The sequence below is a fragment of the Lampetra fluviatilis genome, chromosome 67, assembly GCF_964198595.1.
Source record: "Lampetra fluviatilis chromosome 67, kcLamFluv1.1, whole genome shotgun sequence".
NCBI classification, from domain to species: domain Eukaryota; kingdom Metazoa; phylum Chordata; class Hyperoartia; order Petromyzontiformes; family Petromyzontidae; genus Lampetra; species Lampetra fluviatilis.
Window position 1 is genome coordinate 6546674 of NC_136341.1, and position 22912 is coordinate 6569585.

Here is a 22912-nt window from a genome sequence, read left to right on the forward strand (position 1 = left end):
CTCACCACCCACCCACCCACCACTCACTCACCCACTCACCACCCACTCACTCACCACCACACCCACCCACTCACTCACCACCCACCCCACTCACTCACCCACCCACTCACTCACTCACCTACTCACCCACCCACTCACTCACCCACCACCCACCCACCACTCACTCACCTACTCACCCACTCACTCACCCACTCACTCACCACCCACCCACCCACTCACTAACCACCCACTCACTCACTCACCACCCACTCACCCACCCACCCACTCACACCACCCACCCACTCACCCACCCACTCACCCACTCACTCACTCACTCACTCACCCACCCACTCACTCACTCACTCACCCACCCACCCACTCACTCAACCACTCACTCACTCACCAACCCACTCACCCAGCCACCCACCCACTCACTCACTCACCTACTCACTCACCCACTCACTCACTCACCCACTCACTCACTCACCCACCCATTCACTCACTCACCCACCCACCCACTCACTCACTCAACCACCCACTCACTCAACCACTCACTCACTCACCCACCCACTCACATCACTCACACCACCCACTCACTCACTCAACCACCCACCCACCCACTCACTCACCCACCCACCCACTCACTCACTCAACCACCCACTCACTCAACCACTCACTCACCACCCACCCACTCACTCAACCACCCACCCACTCACTCACTCACCCACCCACTCACTCAACCACCCACCCACTCACTCACCCACCCACTCACTCAACCACCCACCCACTCACTCACTCACCCACCCACTCACTCAACCACCCACCCACTCATTCAGTCATTCACTCACCCACCCACTCACTCAACCACCCACCCACTCACTCACTCACCCACCCACTCACTCAACCACCCACCCACTCACTCACTCACCCACCCACTCACTCAACCACCCACCCACTCACTCACTCACCCACCCACTCACTCAACCACCCACCCACTCATTCAGTCATTCACTCACTCACCCACCCACTCACCCAGCCACCCACTCATTCACTCACCTACTCACCCACCCACTCACTCACTCACCCTACTCACCCACCACCCACTCACCCACCCACTCACTCAACCACCCACCCACTCACTCACTCACCCACCCACTCACTCAACCACCCACCCACTCATTCAGTCATTCACTCACCCACCCACTCACTCAACCACCCACCCACTCACTCACTCACTCACCCACCCACTCACTCAACCACCCACCCACTCACTCACTCACCCACCCACTCACTCAACCACCCACCCACTCACTCACTCACCCACCCACTCACTCAACCACCCACCCACTCATTCAGTCATTCACTCACTCACCCACCCACTCACCCAGCCACCCACTCATTCACTCACCTACTCACCCACCCACTCACTCACTCACCTACTCACCCACCCACTCACCCACCCACTCACTCAACCACCCACCCACCCACTCACTCACCCACCCACTCACTCAACCACTCACTCACTCACCCACTCACCCACTCACTCACTCAACCACCCACCCACTCACTCACTCACTCACCCACCCACTCACTCACCCACTCACTCACTCACCCACTCACTCACTCACTCACCCACTCAACCACCCACCCACTCACTCACCCACCCACTCACTCACCCACTCACTCACTCACCCACCCACTCACCAACTCCCCGCTCACGGCCACCAACACCACCAGTGACGATTATCTGAACCGATCCCGGGCCTCCCCCAGGTCGACTCAGCCTCAAACGAGTAGCTGGTGTAGCGGTGTGTATTGAACGTTGCCACTGGGAGAGACAAAGGCGGCCGGGCGTGGTGCTGTCCACCCACCCCCTCGTGTGCCACAGTGCCGGTAGCCTTCACAGCACTTGCCCCTACAGCCTGTTGAGGCTACACGGGGGATATTTGTTGTTGTTGATGTTGTGGTGGTGGTGGTGGTTGTCGTGGTGGTGGTGGACGCAGGTCTGGGCAGGACGCTGTACATGCGCGCTGCCCACGTGGGCGAGTGGCTGGTGGACTGTGAGCTCGCCCACACCTCCACCTCGTCGTCCACCTCGTCGTCCACCACCTCGTCCACCACCTCGTCCACCACATCGTCGCAGGGCATGTCCATCACCTACACCGTGCTGGACGGACAGGGTGAGCGGCACGCACAGACACGCGCACGGACACACGCACAGACACGCACAGACACACACACAGACACACGCACAGACACACGCACAGACGCACGCACAGACACAGACACACACACAGACACACGCACAGACACGCACAGACACACACACAGACACACGCACAGACACACGCACAGACACACGCACAGACACACGCACAGACACACGGACAGACACACACAGACACACGGACAGACACACACAGACACACGCACAGACACACGCACAGACACACACACAGACACACGCACAGATACACGCACAGACACACAGACACAGACACACGCACAGACACACGCACAGACACACGCACAGACACACAGACACAGACACACGCACAGACACACGCACAGACACACACGCACAGACACACACACAGACACACGCACAGACACACACACAGACACACAGACACAAACACACGCACAGACACAGACACACGCACAGACACACGCACAGACACACAGACACAAAGACACACGCACAGACATACAGACACAAAGACACACGCACAGACACACAGACACAAAGACACACGCACAGACACACAGACACACAGACACACGCACAGACACACAGACACACAGACACACCACAGACACACGCACAGACACACACAGACACATGGACAGACACCATCACAGACACCATCACAGACACACGCACGGACACACGCACGGACAGGGTGGGGTAGCTGAGCGGGGTAGCTGAGTGGGGTAGCTGAGTGGGTAGCTGAGTGAGCGGGATAGCTGAGTGAGTGGGTAGCTGAGTGGGGTGGCTGAGTGGGTAACTGAGTGGGTTAGCTGAGTGGGTAGCTGGGTGGGTAGCTGAGTGGGGTAGCTGAGTGGGTAGCTGAGTGGGTAGCTGAGTGGGTAGCTGAGTGGGTAGCTGAGTGGGTGGCTGAGTGGGTAGCTGAGTGGGTGGCTGAGTGGGTGGCTGAGTGGGTGGCTGAGTGGGTAGCTGAGTGGGTGGCTGAGTGGGTGGCTGAGTGTGTAGCTGAGTGGGTAGCTGAGTGGGTGGCTGAGTGGGTAGCTGAGTGGGTAGCTGAGTGGGTGGCTGAGTGGGTGGCTGAGTGGGTAGCTGAGTGGGTGGCTGAGTGGGTGACTGAGTGGGTGGCTGAGTGGGTAGCTGAGTGGGGTAGCTGTCACCCACGTGCCCCCCCCCCCCTCTCCGCCACTACAGAGTGTGGCAAGCCGCTAGGGATGCAGTCCGGGCTGATCACGGACTCCCAAGTGACAGCCTCCTCCTACGACGGTGAGAGCCAAGGTGAAGTGGTGGTGGGGTGGTGGGGTGGTGGGGGTGGTGGGGGTGGTGGGGTGGTGGGGTGGTGGGGGTGGTGGGGTAGTGGGGGTGGTGGGGTGTGGGGGTGGTGGGGTGGTGGGGTGGTGGGGTGGTGGGGTGGTGGTGGTGGGGTGGTGGGGGTGGTGGGGGTGGTGGGGGTGGTGGGGGTGGTGGGGTGGTGGGGTGGTGGGGGTGGTGGGGTAGTGGGGGTGGTGGGGTGGTGGGGTGGTGGTGGTGGGGTGGTGGTGGTGGTGGGGTGGTGGTGGTGGGGTGGTGGTGGTGGGGTGGTGGTGGGGTGGTGGGGTGGTGGGGGTGGTGGGGTGGTGGGGTGGTGGTAGGGTGGCGGTGGTGGTGGGGTGGTGGTGGGGTGGGGTGGTGGTGGGGTGGTGGGGTGGTGGGGTGGTGGTGGGGTGGGGTGGTGGTGGGGGTGGTGGTGGGGTGGTGGGGTGGTGGGGTGGTGGTTGGGGGTGGTGGGGTGGTTGGGTGGTGGTGGTGGTGGAGTGGTGGTTGAGTGGTGGTGGTTGAGTGGAGGTTGAGTGTATGAGTGGTTGAGTGGTGGACGAGTGGTGTACGAGTGGTGGTTGAGTGGTGGACAAGTGGTGGACGAGTGGTGGACGCGACACCCTGCGTGTGGACAGCGGACGAGGAGTGGTCCCCGTGGAAGGCGAGGCTCGACCTGGGTGGACGCGTCAACGCCTGGACCCCATCCTCGTTCGCTGACTCCTGGATACAGGTGGAGACCCACAACACCACAACCACAACCAACAACACCAACAACAACACCACCACCACCACCACCCACAACAGCACCACCCACAACACCCACTCCACCACCCACAACAAGAACACTACCACCACCCACAACAACAACAACACCACCACCACCACCCACACCACCACCACCACCCACAACAGCACCACCCACACACCACCCACACCACCACCACTCACACCACCACCAACACCCCCACCCCCCACACCACACTCACACCACCACCACCCACACCCCACCCCCCACAACACACCACCCACACCACCCACACCCCCCTACCCCCCTACCCCCTCTACCCCCCCCTACCCCCTCTACCCCCCCCTACCCCCTCTACCCCCCTACCGCCTCTACCCCCTACCCCCCCCTACCCCCCTACCCCCTTTACCCCCCCCCACGCCCCTACCCCCCTGCTACCCCCTGTACCCGACTCCCCCCACCCCCTCTACCCCCCTAACCCCTCTACCCCCCTCCCCCTACCCCCCCACCCCCCCCCCAGGTGGACCTGCTGCGAGTGAGCGCGGTGAGTCAGGTGACGACTCAGGGCGCCTCCCGCTGGCTCAGCAAGCAGTTCGTGACCTCCGTGGCGCTCGCCGCCAGCGGAGACGGACACCGCTGGAGAGAGTACCGGGCCAGAGACGGTGCAGGGCAGCCAATGATGGTGAGCTCACCACTCCGCACCACTCCTCACCACTCCTCACCACCACTGCTCACCACTCAGCACTCAGCACTCACCGCTCACCACTCGCGACCAGCCGAGACGGACACCGCTGGAGAGAGTACCGGTCGAGAGACGCTGTAGGGCAGCCAATGATGGTGAGCTCACCACTCACCACCACTCACCACTCACCACTCATCACTCACCACTCCTCACCACCGCTCACCACACCTCATCGCTCACCACTCATCACTCACCACTCACCGCTCCCCACTCACCACCACTCACCACTCACCACCACTCGCCACTCATCACTCACCGCTCCCCACTCACCACCACTCACCACCACTCACCACTCGCGGCCAGCCGAGACGGACACAGCTGGAGAGAGTACCGGTCGAGAGACGCTGTAGGGCAGCACCTGACGGTGAGCTCACCACTCACCACCGCTCACCACTCACCACTCCTCACCACTCACCACTCCTCACCACTCACCACTCACCACTCCTCACCACTCACCACTCACCACTCCTCACCACCGCTCACCACTCCTCACCACTCCTCACCATTCACCACTCACCACTCACCACTCACCCCCCTCCCCCACTACCCTCCCTGACCCCCACGACCCCTACAACCCCCCCCCCCCCCGCGTGACCCGCACGTGACCCCCGCGTGACCCCACGTGACCCCCCCAACTTCCAACCCCTCTACCCCCCTCTCCTACTACCTTCCCTGACCCCCACGACCCCTACCACCCCCTCCTCCCCGCTTAACCCCCACGTGACCCCCACGTGACCCCCACGTGACCCCCGCCCCCCCCCCCCCCCCCCAGTTCATCCCGGCCAACAACGATTCGTCGTCTCACGCCGACGTGGTGCTGGACCCGCCCATCGTGGCTCGCTACCTCCGCCTCTACCCCACGGGGTTCATCAACAGGCCGAGTCTACGCATGGAACTCTACGGCTGCGACGTGCAAGGTGAGGCCCGCGTGGGGGTCAGGGGTCGGAGGTCGAGGTCGGTTGGGTGTCGGGGTCGAGGTGAGGATGGTTCAGGTTTGGGGTCACGTCGAGGTCAGGGTCAAGGTCAGGTTGGGCTGTCAGGGCAAAGTTGGGTCAAGGTCGTGTCGGGGTCAAGGTGAGGATGGTTCAGGTTGGGGGTCATGTCAAGATCAGGGTCAGGTTGGGGTCAGGGTAAGGTCGGATCAAGGTCACGTCGGGGTCAAGGTGAGGACGGGCCAGCTTGGGGTCACATCGAGGTCAAGCTCAAGGTCGGGGTTGGGCGGTCAGGGCAAGGTCGGATCAAGTTCGGATCGAGTTCAGCTCGGGGTCACCTCGGGGTCAAGTTGAGGTCACAGCGTCTCACGCCGCTGCGGTGGCTCCGGCGCATTTCCAATCGGTCGCGGGTGTCAATGTCGTCGACATCATGAAGTAAAATATTTAAAAATACTTCTTCTTTTTAAAAAAACGCGCTTTAATGAAATGTCCTGTCTGAGCTGCCCCTCCCCGTGCCCCCCTTCCCCCATCGGCCCCTCCCCTCCTCCTTCCACATCCCCCGCCCCTGGGCGTGGCTTGCCGTGGCTTTCCGTGACGTCAGGGACCACGTGGTGATTTACAGGCAACGTGAGTTGAGCGTGGACAATTGGAGCGGTAACAAGTATAACCTGTAAAAACAAAGTTTTTCACTCTAAATCCTTTACATGCGTTGTGGCCGAAACGTCGTGAGAATTGTATTTTATTATGTTTTATTTTTATTATTTTATTATTTCCCTTCTACGTGACGACTTTACCGAAAGAACCAAGAAGATGAATCCCTGCAGTCACGAAAGCTTTAAATCTATATGCCAAATTCCTCTTGATATGCAAATTCTTTTGTCAAGGCGCCCTTCCCCCTCCAACCCAGCAGCTTAAATACACGCTGCCAAGCCTGGTGGTGTTTCATTCAGACGCTGTCTTCCCGACAGACCTGTTCTTCACCTGAGGACGGCTGCTTGCGTTGTGGCCGAAACGTCGTGAGAATTGTATTTTATGATGTTTTATTTTTATTATTTTATTATTTCCCTTCTACGCGATGACTTTACCGAAAGAACCAAGAAGAGGAATTTCGCATATTTATGGGAAATGCAGACGGGAGTGAGTGAAATAAACGCGTCTAAAATTCGATTTAAAGCTTTCGTGACCGCAGGGATTCATCTTCTTGGTTCTTTCGGTAAAGTCGCGTAGAAGGGAAGTAATAAAATAATAAAAATAAAACATAATTAAATATTTAATTATTTTATTATGTTTTACTTTTTGTTTGTTATTTTTTCTAATATTATTATTTATAGTAATAAAATAATAAAAATAAAGCCTAATAAAATATTTGCATTATTTTATTATGTTTTATTTTTATTATTTTATTATGTTTTATTTTTATTATTTTATTATGTTTTATTTTTATTATTTTATTATGTTTTATTACTTTATTATGTTTTATTTTTTTTATTTCATTACTTCCCTTCTACGTGACTTTACCGAAAGAACCAACAGAAAGCGTCTAGTAGTGAAATGAATCGCGACGTTTCGAGCGCAACACAAGCGGTCCGCCATCATCAGCTTTCCCCTAACCTTGTGTCGCGATTTAATTTAATTTTTCCGCAGCGAAAGCTTCGAATCCAGACCGGCATTGCCCTTGTCCCGGTCCGCCTCCTGGCTTTCTTCTCGGTAGGCGATGAAAGTCGAGATTTTCTCGGTGTTAGTTCCGTGCGTTCGTTGCGACTTCCCCGTGCCTCCCTCCCTGCTGCCCCCCTCCCCTCTCCTGCTGCCCCCCTTCCCTGCTGCCCAGCGTGCGGACACAAGCTGGGCATGGCGAGCGGGGAGATCCGGGACGAACAGATCACGGCTTCGTCCTACAAGAAGGGCTGGTTCGGGCTCCGCTGGGAGGCGCACCAGGCGCGGCTTGACAACAGCGGCATGGTGAACGCCTGGCAGGCGAAGGTGGGTGACCACCACCCCCCTCCCTCCCTCCCTCCCCATCAGTAGCATCAGCAGAATCATCAGCAGCAGTAGCATCAGCAGAAACACAGAGACCCACAGACTCTGTACACAGAGACACACAGACTCACACACAGAGACCCACAGACTCTGTACACAGAGACCAACAGACTCACACACAGAGACACACAGACTCTGTACACAGAGACACACAGACCCACACAGAGACCCACAGACTCACACAGAGACCCACAGACTCTGTACACAGAGACACACAGACTCACACAGAGACCCACAGACTCACACAGAGACCCACATACTCTGTACACAGAGACACACAGACTCTGTACACAGAGACCCACAGACTCACACAGAGACCCACAGACTCACACAGAGACCCACAGACTCTGTACACAGAGACCCGTAGACTCACACAGAGACCCACAGACTCTGTACACAGAGACCCACAGACTCTGTACACAGAGACCCACAGACTCACACAGAGACACACAGACTCTGTACACAGAGACCCGTAGACTCTACACAGAGACCCGTAGACTCACACAGAGACACACAGACTCACACACAGAGACCCACAGACTCTGTACACAGAGACCCGTAGACTCTACACAGAGACCCGTAGACTCACACAGAGACACACAGACTCACACACAGAGACCCACAGACTCACACAGAGACCCACAGACTCTGTACACAGAGACCCGTAGACTCACACAGAGACCCACAGACTCTGTACACAGAGACCCACAGACTCACACAGAGACACACAGACTCTGTACACAGAGACCCACATACTCACACAGACACACACAGACACACACACAGACACACAGACTCTGTACATAGAGACCCACAGACTCTGTACACAGAGACCCACATACTCACACAGACACACACAGACACACACACAGACACACAGACTCTGTACACAGAGACACACAGACTCTGTACACAGAGACACACAGACTCTGTACACAGAGACCCACATACTCACACAGACACACACAGACACACACACAGACACACAGACTCTGTACACAGAGACACACAGACTCTGTACACAGAGACCTACAGACTCTGTACACAGAGACCCACATACTCACACAGACACACACAGACACACACACAGACACACAGACTCTGTACACAGAGACACACAGACTCTGTACACAGAGACCCACAGACTCTGTACACAGAGACCCACATACTCACACAGACACACACAGACACACACACAGACACACAGACTCTGTACACAGAGACACACAGACTCTGTACACAGAGACCCACAGACTCTGTACACAGAGACCCACATACTCACACAGACACACACAGACACACACACAGACACACAGACTCTGTACACAGAGACCCACAGACTCTGTACACAGAGACCCACATACTCACACAGACACACACAGACACACACACAGACACACAGACTCTGTACACAGAGACACACAGACTCTGTACACAGAGACACACAGACTCTGTACACAGAGACCCACATACTCACACAGACACACACAGACACACACACAGACACACAGACTCTGTACACAGAGACACACAGACTCTGTACACAGAGACCCACAGACTCTGTACACAGAGACCCACATACTCACACAGACACACACAGACACACACACAGACACACAGACTCTGTACACAGAGACACACAGACTCTGTACACAGAGACCCACAGACTCTGTACACAGAGACCCACAGACTCACACAGACACACACAGACACACACACAGACACACAGACTCTGTACACAGAGACACACAGACTCTGTACACAGAGACCCACAGACTGTACACAGAGACCCACATACTCACACAGACACACACAGACACACACACAGACACACAGACTCTGTACACAGAGACACACAGACTCTGTACACAGAGACCCACAGACTGTACACAGAGACTCACATACTCACACAGACACACACAGACACACACACAGACACACAGACTTTGTACACAGAGACCCACATACTCACACAGACACACACAAATACACACACAGACACACAGACTCTGTACACAGAGACCCACATACTCACACAGACACACACAGACACACACACAGACACACAGACTCTGTACACAGAGACACACATACTCACACAGACACACACAGACACACACACAGACACACAGACTTTGTACACAGAGACCCGTAGACTCACACGGAGTCATTGACGCTAACTAACACGATGATGTTTCTCCCCCCCCCCCGCCTTCCCACGTGTACACACACACGTGTACACACACACACGTGTACACACACACACACGTGTACACACACACACTCACATACACACGTACACACACACACACGTACACTCACACACTCACACACTCACACACACACACACTCACACTCACTCACACACACACACGTGTACACACACTGACATACACACACTCACACACACTTACACACACACACGTGTACACACACTGACATACACACACTCACTCACACTGACACACATACGTGTACACACACACACACGTGTACACACACTCACACGCTCACCCACTGACACACGCACACTCACTGACACACACACACGTGTACACACACACACTCACACACGCACACTGACACTCACTCACACACACGTGTGCACACACACACACTCACACACTCACACACACTGACACACTGACACACACACACTGACACACGCACACTCACCCACCCACACACCCACCCACCCACCGATACACTGACACACACACACTGACACACACACACTCACACACACACACTCACACACACTGACACACACTGACACACACACTGACACACACTGACACACTCACACTGACACTCACACACACACGTGTACACACACACTCACACACTGACACACACACACACTGACACACACACTGACACACACACACTCACACACACACACTGACACACTCACACTGACACACTGACACACACACTGACACACCCACTGACACACTGACACACACACTGACACACACACACACTGACACCCACCCACCCACTGACACACCCACACACCCACCCACCCACTGACACACACACACTGACACACACTGACACACCCACCCACTCATACACTCACCCACTCACCCACACACCCACACACCCACCCACCCACTCACCCACCCACCCACCCACACACCCACCCACCCACCCACTGACACACACACACGTGTACTCACACACACTCACACACACACTGACACACTGACACACACACTGACACACTCACCCACCCACTGAAACACACTGACACTCACACACCCACTGACACACACACACTGACACACAGCGGAGCGCCGTGGGCGAGTGGCTCCAGGTGGACTTCGCGCGACTCACCACGGTGACAGGAGTCGTGAGCCAGGGAGCTCGCGAGCGCGGGGCCATCAAATTCGTGCGCACGTTCACGCTGCGCTACAGCGGAGACGGGATGGCGTGGACACCCTACAGGGAGACATCGGCACACGCTGATAGGGTACACACACACCTGTACACACACACCTGTACACACACACCTGTACACACACACGTGTACACACACCTGTACACACAAACACACCTGTACACACACACCACACCTGTACACACACACCTGTACACACACACACCTGTACACACACACCTGTACACACACACACACCTGTACACACACACCTGTACACACACACACCTGTACACACACACACACCTGTACACACACCTGTACACACACACACACACCTGTACGCACACACACACCTGTACACACACAAACCTGTACACACACACCTGTACACACACACACACCTGTACACACACACCTGTACACACACACACCTGTACACACACACACCTGTACACACACCTGTACACGCACACCTGTACACACACACACACCTGTACACACACACACACCTGTACACACACCTGTACACGCACACCTGTACACACACACACCTGTACACACACACCTGTACACACACACACACCTGTACGCACACACACACCTGTACACACACACACACCTGTACACACACACACCTGTACACACACACACCTGTACACACACACACACACACCTGTACACACACACACACCTGTACACACACACACCTGTACACACACACACACCTGTACACACACACACACCTGTACACACACACACCTGTACACACACACCTGTACGCACACACACACCTGTACACACACACACCTGTACACACACACACCTGTACACACACACCTGTACACACACACCTGTACACACACACACCTGTACACACACACACCTGTACACACACACCTGTACACACACACCTGTACACACACACACACCTGTACACACACACACCTGTACACACACACACCTGTACACACACACCTGTACACACACCTGTACACACACACACCTGTACACACACACACACCTGTACACACACACCTGTACACACACACACCTGTACACACACACACCTGTACACACACACTTGTACACACACACACCTGTACGCACACACACACCTGTACGCACACACACACCTGTACACACACACACACCTGTACACACACACACACCTGTACACACACACACACACCTGTACACACACACATGTACACACACACACACCTGTACACACACACACACCTGTACACACACACCTGTACACACACACACCTGTACACACACACACCTGTACACACACACACACCTGTACACACACACACCTGTACACACACACCTGTACACACACACCTGTACACACACACACACCTGTACACACACACACACCTGTACACACACACCTGTACACACACACACCTGTACGCACACACACACCTGTACACACACACACACCTGTACACACACACCTGTACACACACACCTGTACACACACACACACCTGTACACACACACACCTGTACACACACACACACCTGTACACACACACACCTGTACACACACACACACCTGTACACACACACCTGTACACACACACCTGTACACACACACACCTGTACACACACACACCTGTACACACACACACCTGTACACACACACACCTGTACACACACACACACCTGTACACACACACACCTGTACACACACACACCTGTACACACACACCTGTACACACACACCTGTACACGCACACCTGTACACGCACACCTGTACACACACACACCTGTACACACACCTGTACACACACACACCTGTACGCACACACACACCTGTACGCACACACACACCTGTACACACACACACCTGTACACACACACACCTGTACACACACACACCTGTACACACACACACACACCTGTACACACACACCTGTACACACACACACCTGTACACACACACCTGTACACACACACACACCTGTACACACACACACCTGTACACACACACCTGTACACACACACCTGTACACACACCTGTACACACACACACACCTGTACACACACACCTGTACACACACACACCTGTACGCACACACACACCTGTACACACACACACACCTGTACACACACCTGTACACACACACACACCTGTACACACACACACCTGTACACACACCTGTACACACACACCTGTACACACACACACCTGTACACACACACACCTGTACACACACACCTGTACACACACACACACCTGTACACACACACACCTGTACACACACACACCTGTACACACACACACCTGTACACACACACACACCTGTACACACACACACCTGTACACACACACCTGTACACACACACCTGTACACACACACCTGTACACGCACACCTGTACACACACACACCTGTACACACACACACACCTGTACACACACACACACCTGTACACACACACCTGTACACACACACACCTGTACACACACACACCTGTACACACACACACACCTGTACACACACACACCTGTACACACACACCTGTACACACACACACACCTGTACACACACACCTGTACACACACACACACCTGTACACACACACACACCTGTACACACACACACACCTGTACACACACACACCTGTACACACACACACACCTGTACACACACACACACCTGTACACACACACACCTGTACACACACACCTGTACACACACACACACCTGTACACACACACACCTGTACACACACACACACACCTGTACACACACACCTGTACACACACACACACCTGTACACACACACACCTGTACACACACACACACCTGTACACACACACACCTGTACACACACACACACCTGTACACACACACACCTGTACACACACACACCTGTACACACACACACACCTGTACACACACACCTGTACACACACACACCTGTACACACACACACCTGTACACACACACACACCTGTACACACACACCTGTACACACACACACCTGTACACACACACACACAGGGAGCTCGTGAGCGCGGGGCCATCAAATCCGTGCGCTCGTTGCCGCTGCGCTACAGCGGAGACGGGATGGTGTGGACACCCTACAGGGAGACAGAGACAGCCACACGTACTGTGTGTGTACTGTGTGTGTACTGTGTGTGTACTGTGTGTGTACTGTGTGTGTACTCTGTGTACTGTGCGTGTACTGTGTGTGTACTGTGTGTGTACTGTGTGTGTACTCTGTGTACTGTGTGTGTGTACTGTGTGTGTACTGTGTGTGTACTGTGTGTGTGTACTCTGTGTACTGTGTGTGTGTACTGTGTGTGTACTGTGTGTGTACTGTGTGTGTACTGTGTGTGTGTACTCTGTGTACTGTGTGTGTACTGTGTGTGTACTGTGTGTGTACTGTGTGTGTACTGTGTGTGTGTACTGTGTGTGTACTGTGTGTGTACTCTGTGTGTGTGTACTCTGTGTACTGTGTGTGTGTACTGTGTGTGTGCTGTGTGTGTACTGTGTGTGTGTACTGTGTGTGTACTGTGTGTGTACTGTGTGTGTGTACTCTGTGTACTGTGTGTGTGTACTGTGTGTGTACTGTGTGTGTACTGTGTGTGTGTACTCTGTGTACTGTGTGTGTGTACTGTGTGTGTACTGTGTGTGTACTGTGTGTGTGTACTCTGTGTACTGTGTGTGTGTACTGTGTGTGTACTGTGTGTGTACTGTGTGTGTACTGTGTGTGTGTACTCTGTGTACTGTGTGTGTGTACTGTGTGTGTACTGTGTGTGTACTGTGTGTGTACTGTGTGTGTGTACTCTGTGTACTGTGTGTGTGTGTACTGTGTGTGTACTGTGTGTGTACTGTGTGTGTACTGTGTGTGTGTACTGTGTGTGTACTGTGTGTGTACTCTGTGTGTGTGTACTCTGTGTACTGTGTGTGTGTACTGTGTGTGTACTGTGTGTGTACTGTGTGTGTACTGTGTGTGTGTACTCTGTGTACTGTGTGTGTGTACTGTGTATGTACTGTGTGTGTACTGTGTGTGTGTACTCTGTGTACTGTGTGTGTACTGTGTGTGTACTGTGTGTGTGTACTCTGTGTACTGTGTGTGTGTACTGTGTGTGTACTGTGTGTGTACTGTGTGTGTGTACTCTGTGTACTGTGTGTGTGTGTACTGTGTGTGTACTGTGTGTGTACTGTGTGTGTGTACTCTGTGTACTGTGTGTGTGTACTGTGTGTGTACTGTGTGTGTACTGTGTGTGTGTACTCTGTGTACTGTGTGTGTGTACTGTGTGTGTACTGTGTGTGTACTGTGTGTGTACTGTGTGTGTGTACTCTGTGTACTGTGTGTGTGTACTGTGTGTGTACTGTGTGTGTACTGTGTGTGTACTGTGTGTGTGTACTCTGTGTACTGTGTGTGTACTGTGTGTGTACTGTGTGTGTACTGTGTGTGTGTACTCTGTGTACTGTGTGTGTGTACTGTGTGTGTACTGTGTGTGTACTGTGTGTGTACTGTGTGTGTACTGTGTGTGTGTACTCTGTGTACTGTGTGTATGTACTGTGTGTGTACTAGTATGTGTACTCTGTATGTACTGTGTGTGTACTCTGTAGGTGTGTACTGTGTGTGTACTGTGTGTGTACTAGTATGTGTACTCTGTATGTACTGTGTGTGTGTGTAGGTGTTCGTGGCTAACAGAGACAACCACACATACTCTGTGTGTACTCTGTGTGTGTACTCTGTGTACTGTGTGTACTCTGTGTGTACTCTCTGTGTGTGTACTCTGTGTGTACTCTGTATGTACTCTCTGTGTGTGTGTACTGTGTGTGTACTCTGTGTGTACTGTGTGTGTGTAGGTGTTCGTGGCTAACAGAGATAACCACACGTACGCTCGCAGCGTGCTCGCGCCCCCGCTGCTGGCGCGCTACGTGCGCGTCTACCCGCTGGCGTGGGAGAGCGCCATCGTACTGCGCCTCGAGTTCCTCGGCTGCCCCTACTCAGCGGCACCATAGCCAGCACAAGCAGCAGCACACGCACCACACACACAGCACACACACACACCGATACACGTGTGTACACATAGCCACACACAGCATACACACCCGCCCATCAGCATGGCCGACCGCCCGACTGCCCGACTTCCCGACTGCCCGACTGCCCGACTGCCCCACTTCCCGACTACCCGACCGACCAACTGCCCGACTACCCGACTGCCCCACTTCCCGACTGCCCGACTACCCGACCGACCAACTGCCCGACTACCCGACTGCCCCACTTCCCGACTGCCCGACTTCCCGACTGCCCGACTGCCCGACTGCCCCACTTCCCGACTGCCCCACTTCCTGACTACCCGAGCGACCAACTGCCCGACTACCCGACTGCCCCACTTCCCGACTGCCCGACTACCCGACCGACCAACTGCCCGACTACCCGACTGCCCCACTTCCCGACTGCCCGACTACCCGACCGACCAACTGCCCGACTACCCGACTGCCCCACTTCCCGACTGCCCAACTACCCGACTGCCCAACTACCCGACTGCCCGACTACCCGACCGACCAACTGCCCGACTACCCGACTGCCCAACTACCCGACTGCCCGACTACCCGACTGCCCGATTACCCGACTGCCTGACTGCCCGACTGCCCGACTACCCGACTGCCCCACTTCCCGACTGCCCGACTACCCGACTGCCCGACTACCCGACCGACCAACTGCCCGACTACCCGACTGCCCAACTACCCGACTGCCCGATTACCCGACCGACCAACTGCCCGACTACCCGACTGCCCAACTACCCGACTGCCCGACTACCCGACCGACCAACTGCCCGACTACCCGACTGCCCAACTACCCGACTGCCCGACTACCCGACTGCCCGATTACCCGACTGCCTGACTGCCCGACTGCCCGACTACCCGACTGCCCCACTTCCCGACTGCCCGACTACCCGACCGACCAACTACCCAACTAGCCAACTGCCCGACTGACCAACTGCCTCTCCCCTGCCCCCCCCTCTCCCCCGCCTCTCCCCCCTCTCCCCCCCTCCCCCCTCTCCCCCCCTCTCCCCTCTCCCCCCCTCTCCCCCCCTCTCCCCTCTCTCTCCCCTCTCCCCTGCCCCCCCCTCTCCCCTGCCCCCCCTCTCCCCTGCCCCCCCCTCTCCCCCGCTCTCCCCCCTCTCCCCCCCCTCCCCCCTCTCCCCCCCTCTCCCCCCCTCTCCCCTCTCCCCCCCTCTCCCCTCTCTCTCCCCTCTCCCTGCCCCCCCCTCTCCCCTGCCCCCCTTTCCTCTCCCCTGCCTCTCCCCCCACCCCCCTCTCCCCCCACCCTCTCCCCTGCCCCCCCTCCCCCCCTCTCCCTGCCTCTCTCTCCCCTCTCCCCTGCCCCCCCCTCTCCCCTGCCCCCCTTCCTTCTCCCCTGCCTCTCCCCCCACCCTCTCCCCTGCCCCCCTTCCCTCTCCCCCTCTCTCCCCCCCCCACTCCTCCCCCCTCTCTCCCCCCCTCTCTCCCCCCCTCTCTCCCCCACTCTCTCCCCCCCTCTCCCCTGCCTCTCTCCCCCCCTCTCCCCTGCCTCTCTCCCCCCTCTCCCCTGCCCCCCCTCTCCCCTGCCCCCCCTCTCCCCTGCCCCCCCCTCTCCCCTGTCCCCCCTCTCCCCTGCCTCCCCCCCTCTCCCCTGCCTCTCTCTCCCCCCCTCTCTCCCCTGCCTCTCTCCCCCCTCTCCCCTGCCCCCTTCTCCCCTGCCCCCCCCCTCTCCCCTGCCCCCCCTCTCCCCTGCCTCCCCCTCTCCCCTGTCCCCCCTCTCCCCTGCCTCCCCCCCTCTCCCCTGCCTCTCTCTCCCCCCCTCTCCCCTGCCTCTCTCCCCCCTCTCCCCTGCCCCCTTCTCCCCTGCCCCCCCTCTCCCCTGTCCCCCCTCTCCCCTGCCCCCCCTCTCCCCTGCCTCTCTCCCCCCCTCTCCCCTGCCTCCTCCTCTCCCCCCTCTCCCCCCCTCTCCCCCCCTCTCCCCCCCCCTCTCCCCCCCCCCTCTCTCCCCCTCCCCCCCCTCTCCCCCCCTCCCCCCCTTCTCCCCCCCCTTCCCCCCCCTCCCCCCCTCCTCCCCTTCTCCCCCCCTCCTCCCCTTCTCCCCCCCTCTCCCCCCCTCCCCCCCCCTCCCCCCCCCCTCCCCCCCCTCCCCCCCCCTCCCCCCCCTCCCCCCCCTCCCCCCCCTCCCCCCCCCCTCCCCCCCCTCCCCCCCCCTCTCCCCCCCCTCCCCCCCCTCTCCCCCCCTCCCCCCCTTCTCCCCCCCTCTCCCCCCCCTCTCCCCCCCTCACGCCCTCCTCCCCCCCTCCCCCCCTTCTCCCCCCCTCTCTCCCCCCCTCTCCCCTGCCACTCCCCCCCGCTCGCGGCTGCGTTGCGAACGTCACCGCCGGGGAGACAAAGGCGGCCGGGCGAGCGTGCCGAAGGCTACACGGGGGAGCTTTGCCTTTGTGCCTCCTCACGCAGAGCGACGGACGGCAGTGATGGTGGTGATGGTGATGGTGGTGATGATGGTGGTGGTGATGTTGGATGGTGCTGCTCGGATGATGAATACACACATATTTATAGGACTCCTTCCTAGTAATGGTGGTGGTGGTGGTGATGGTGGTGATGGTGGTGGTGGTGATGGTGGTGATGGTGATGATGGTGATGGTGATGATGGTGATGGAGATGATGATGATGGTGATGGTGGTGATGGTGGTGGTGGTGAAGATGATGATAAAGATGATGGTGATGATGATGGTGGTGGTGATGATGATGATGGTGATGATGATGGTGGTGGTGATTATGACGATGGTGGTGATGGTGATGATGGTGGTGGAGATGATGATGATGGTGATGATGATGATGGTGGTGGTGAAGATGATGGTGGTGGTGGTGATGATGACGATGGTGGTGGTAATGCCAGCTGTCCCTGTGCATCACCCTGGTGGTGATGACTGATGATGTGGGTCTAGCATAGGGAATGAACACAAACTCCACTCATTCTCACACTCATTCAACAACAACAACAACCGCCATTCGCCACGAAGTGGCGGTGACGTCATCACGACGCTTGTGCCAGGCCATGTGCACCTTGAGGCCACGTGAAGTGTCGAACGCCCGCTGGCAGGAGGTCACGGGGCAGACCCAGCAGGTGCCACTAGTCGACTGACCGAGATGACCGAGATGACTGGCTGATGCACCACCTGTGCCTCCTACTGTACCAACTTGCTGTGCTTTATCCACCCGGCGCTCCGCTCGTTGTTGTGAGCGTCGCTCCTCCGCCCTCCGTTGTTGCTGGAGGGCGACTGCCTCCAACTGCCCAGTAGCGTCCTTCACGAGCCTCCTCCACAGAGGCCGATCTTGACACCGCTGGTACCAGTCATCGGCAAGTCCACTCAGCTCCACGTCCTCCTGTACCACATCACTCCATCTCCTCTCTAGCCCGTGCCGCGCCCGTTTAGCCCCCTCGATCCGGTCGAACAAAAGCTGTTTAGGCATGCGGTGGCTGGGCATGCGGGCTAGTCGCCACCCCCCTCGTGTGCCACAGTGCCGGTAGCCTTCACAGGTGCTGCTGCTACTCGCTAACAGCACTTGCCCCTACAGTCTGTTAGAGGCTGTACGGGGGATCTTTGTCTTTTGTGTATGTGTGTGTGTGAGGAGTGGTGGGTGTAGTGGTGAGCGCTACGCCGCACTACGAACCCGGCGACCCGAGTTCGATTCCCGCTCACAGCCACCAACATCACCAGGTGACGATCATCTGAGCCGGTCTTGGGCCTCCCACTAGGTCGACTCAGCCTCAAATTAATTACCTGATGCGGTGTGTAGCAAACATTGGTGGAGGCACGCACAGATGGTCTGTGGGTGGACTAATCTCCATCTGTTCCATCTCACTCTCTTCTATCCCGTGGGTGGACTAATCTCCATCTGTTCCATCTCAATCCCTTCTACCCCGTGTGTGGACTAATCTCCATCTGTTCCATCTCAATCCCTTCTACCCCGTGTGTGGACTAATCTCCATCTGTTCCATCTCACTCCCTTCTACCCCGTGGGTGGACTAATCTCCATCTGTTCCATCTCACTCCCTTCTACCCCGTGTGTGGACTAATCTCCATCTGTTCCATCTCAATCCCTTCTACCCCGTGGGTGGACTAATCTCCATCTGTTCCATCTCACTCCCTTCTACCCCGTGGGTGGACTAATCTCCATCTGTTCCATCTCACTCCCTTCTACCCCGTGGGTGGACTAATCTCCATCTGTTCCATCTCACTCCCTTCTACCCCGTGTGTGGACTAATCTCCATCTGTTCCATCTCAATCCCTTCTACCCCGTGTGTGGACTAATCTCCATCTGTTCCATCTCACTCCCTTCTACCCCGTGGGTGGACTGAGTCTCAATGGGGGTCTCGACAGAAGGTGAAATAAAGACGGTGCCTCTGCATGAGGGCCCTAACTTAGTTGAATAAAGAACTGGCCAAAAATGTACATATCCCATGCAGAGCGTGCGCGTGTGTGCGCGTGTGTGCGTGTGTGTTCGTGTGTGTGTCTGTCTATGTGGGGAGCGGTGGGTGTAGCGGTTAGCGCTACACTGCGCTATGAACCCGGCGACCCGAGTTTGATTCCCGCTCACGGCTAACACCACCAGTGACGATTATCTGAACCGGTCCTGGGCCTCCCCTAGGTCGACTCGGCCTCAAACGAGTAGCTGGTGTGAACATCGCCACTGGGGAGACAAAGGCGGCCGGGCGTGGTGCTGGTAGCCACCCCCTCGTGTGCCACAGTGCCGGTAGCCTTCACAGGTGCTCGCTAACAGCACTTGCCCCTACAGCCTGTTAGAGGCTACACGGGGGAGCTTTGTCCTGTGTACATGTGTGTGCGTGTGTGTTGCACATGTGTGTATATGTGTGTGTACATGTTTGTGTGCGTGTTTGTGTGTGCGTGTGTGTGTGTGCGTGTGTGTGTGCGTGTGTGTGTGTACATGTTTGTGTGCGTGTTTGTGTGTGCGTGTGTGTGTGCGTGTGTGTGTGCGTGTGTGTGTGTGCGTGTGTGTGTGTACATGTTTGTGTGCGTGTGTGTGTGTGCGTGTGTGTGTGCGTGTGTGTGTGTGCGTGTGTGTGTGTACATGTTTGTGTGCGTGTTTGTGTGTGCGTGTGTGTGTGTACATGTTTGTGTGCGTGTTTGTGTGTGCGTGTTTGTGTGTGCGTGTGTGTGTGTGTGCGTGTGTGTGTGTACATGTTTGTGTGCGTGTTTGTGTGTGCGTGTGTGTGTGTGCGTGTGTGTGTACATGTTTGTGTGTGTGCGTGTGTGTGTGTACATGTTTGTGTGTGCGTGTGTGTACATGTTTGTGTGTGTACGTGTGCGTGTGCACATGTGTGTATATGTGTGTGTACATATTTGTGTGTGTACGTGTGTGTGTGCAAATGTTTGTGTGTGTGCGTGTGTGTACATGTTTGTGTGTGTACGTGTGTGTGTGCAAATGTTTGTGTGTGTGCGTGTGTGTGTGTACATGTTTGTGTGTGTACGTGTGTGTGTGTGCACATGTGTGTATATATGTGTGTACATGTTTGTGTGCGTGTGTGTATATGTGTGTGTACATGTTTGTGTGTGTACGTGTGTGTGTGTACATGTTTGTGTGCGTGTGTGTGTGTGCGTACATGTTTGTGTGTGTACGTGTGCGTGTGTGTGTACGTGTGTGTGTGTACATGTTTGTGTGTGTGTGTACATGTTTTTGTGTGTACGTGTGTGTGTGCGTGTGTGCGTACATGTTTGTGTGTGCGTGTGTGTGTGCGTGTGTGTGTGTGCGTGTGTGTGTGCGTGTGTGCGTACATGTTTGTGTGTGCGTGTGTGTGTGCGTGTGTGTGTGCGTGTGTGTGTGTGTGTGCGTGTATACATGTGTAGTGGTGATACGCGCTGGGTGTATATGTCGTGTGCCAGCGCGTATGTACGGGTGTGTGTGTGGTGACGCGCGCTGACGGGGAGGAGCAGGCGTCAGTGCGCGGGTGGGGGTAGTGCTGCTGATTGGCTGTGTGCCGGTGACGCGCCCAGAGGGAGTGATCGGGTAGCAGCGCGGTGTGATTGGTCGGAGAGTGGAAACACGCGCTGAGCGGAACCGGATCGTGGGGATAGCGCGTGGGGATTGGGTAACGGAGGAGCGGTGCCGACGTTGAGGTCCGCATCCGCTCCGTCTCCCGGGAAGAAGGGGTATATAAGGTGATGCACAGAGGAGCAAGGGGCAGAAGTGGAACCATCTAAGAATGAAGACGAAGGTGTAGAGATAGAGCCCGGAGAGGAGAGTAATGGAGAGTAGAAGAGAGTAAGGTATAGTGTGTAGCCAGCGAGAGAGAAAGGTCTACACGAGCTGAGTAAGGTATAGTGTGTAGCCAGCGAGATAGAACGGTCTACACGAGCTGAGTAATGTATAGTGTGTAGCCAGCGAGATAGAACGGTCTACACGAGCTGAGTAATGTGTAGTGTGTAGCCAGCGAGAGAGAACGGTCTGCACGAGCCGAGTATGCATACGGTGTAGCCAGCGAGAGAGAACGGTCTGCACGAGCCGAGTATGCATACGGTGTAGCCAGCGAGAGAGAACGGTCTGCACGAGCCGAGTATGCATAC

General features: G+C 56.2%; 1 protein-coding gene across 1 annotated transcript in view; it reads left to right on the forward strand.

Annotated features, from left to right (window-relative positions):
* The window catches only part of LOC144952376 (coagulation factor V-like), a 57326-nt gene extending 39939 nt beyond the window's left edge, over positions 1–17387 (forward strand). Inside the window, 8 exon segments of the mRNA XM_078882766.1 lie at positions 1983–2159; positions 3380–3451; positions 4117–4211; positions 4747–4908; positions 5741–5885; positions 7729–7880; positions 11230–11412; positions 16164–17387. Coding sequence (XP_078738892.1) covers positions 1983–2159; positions 3380–3451; positions 4117–4211; positions 4747–4908; positions 5741–5885; positions 7729–7880; positions 11230–11412; positions 16164–16319 — 1142 coding nt within the window. The 3' untranslated portion in view covers positions 16320–17387.
* The last annotated feature ends 5525 nt before the right edge of the window (positions 17388–22912 follow it).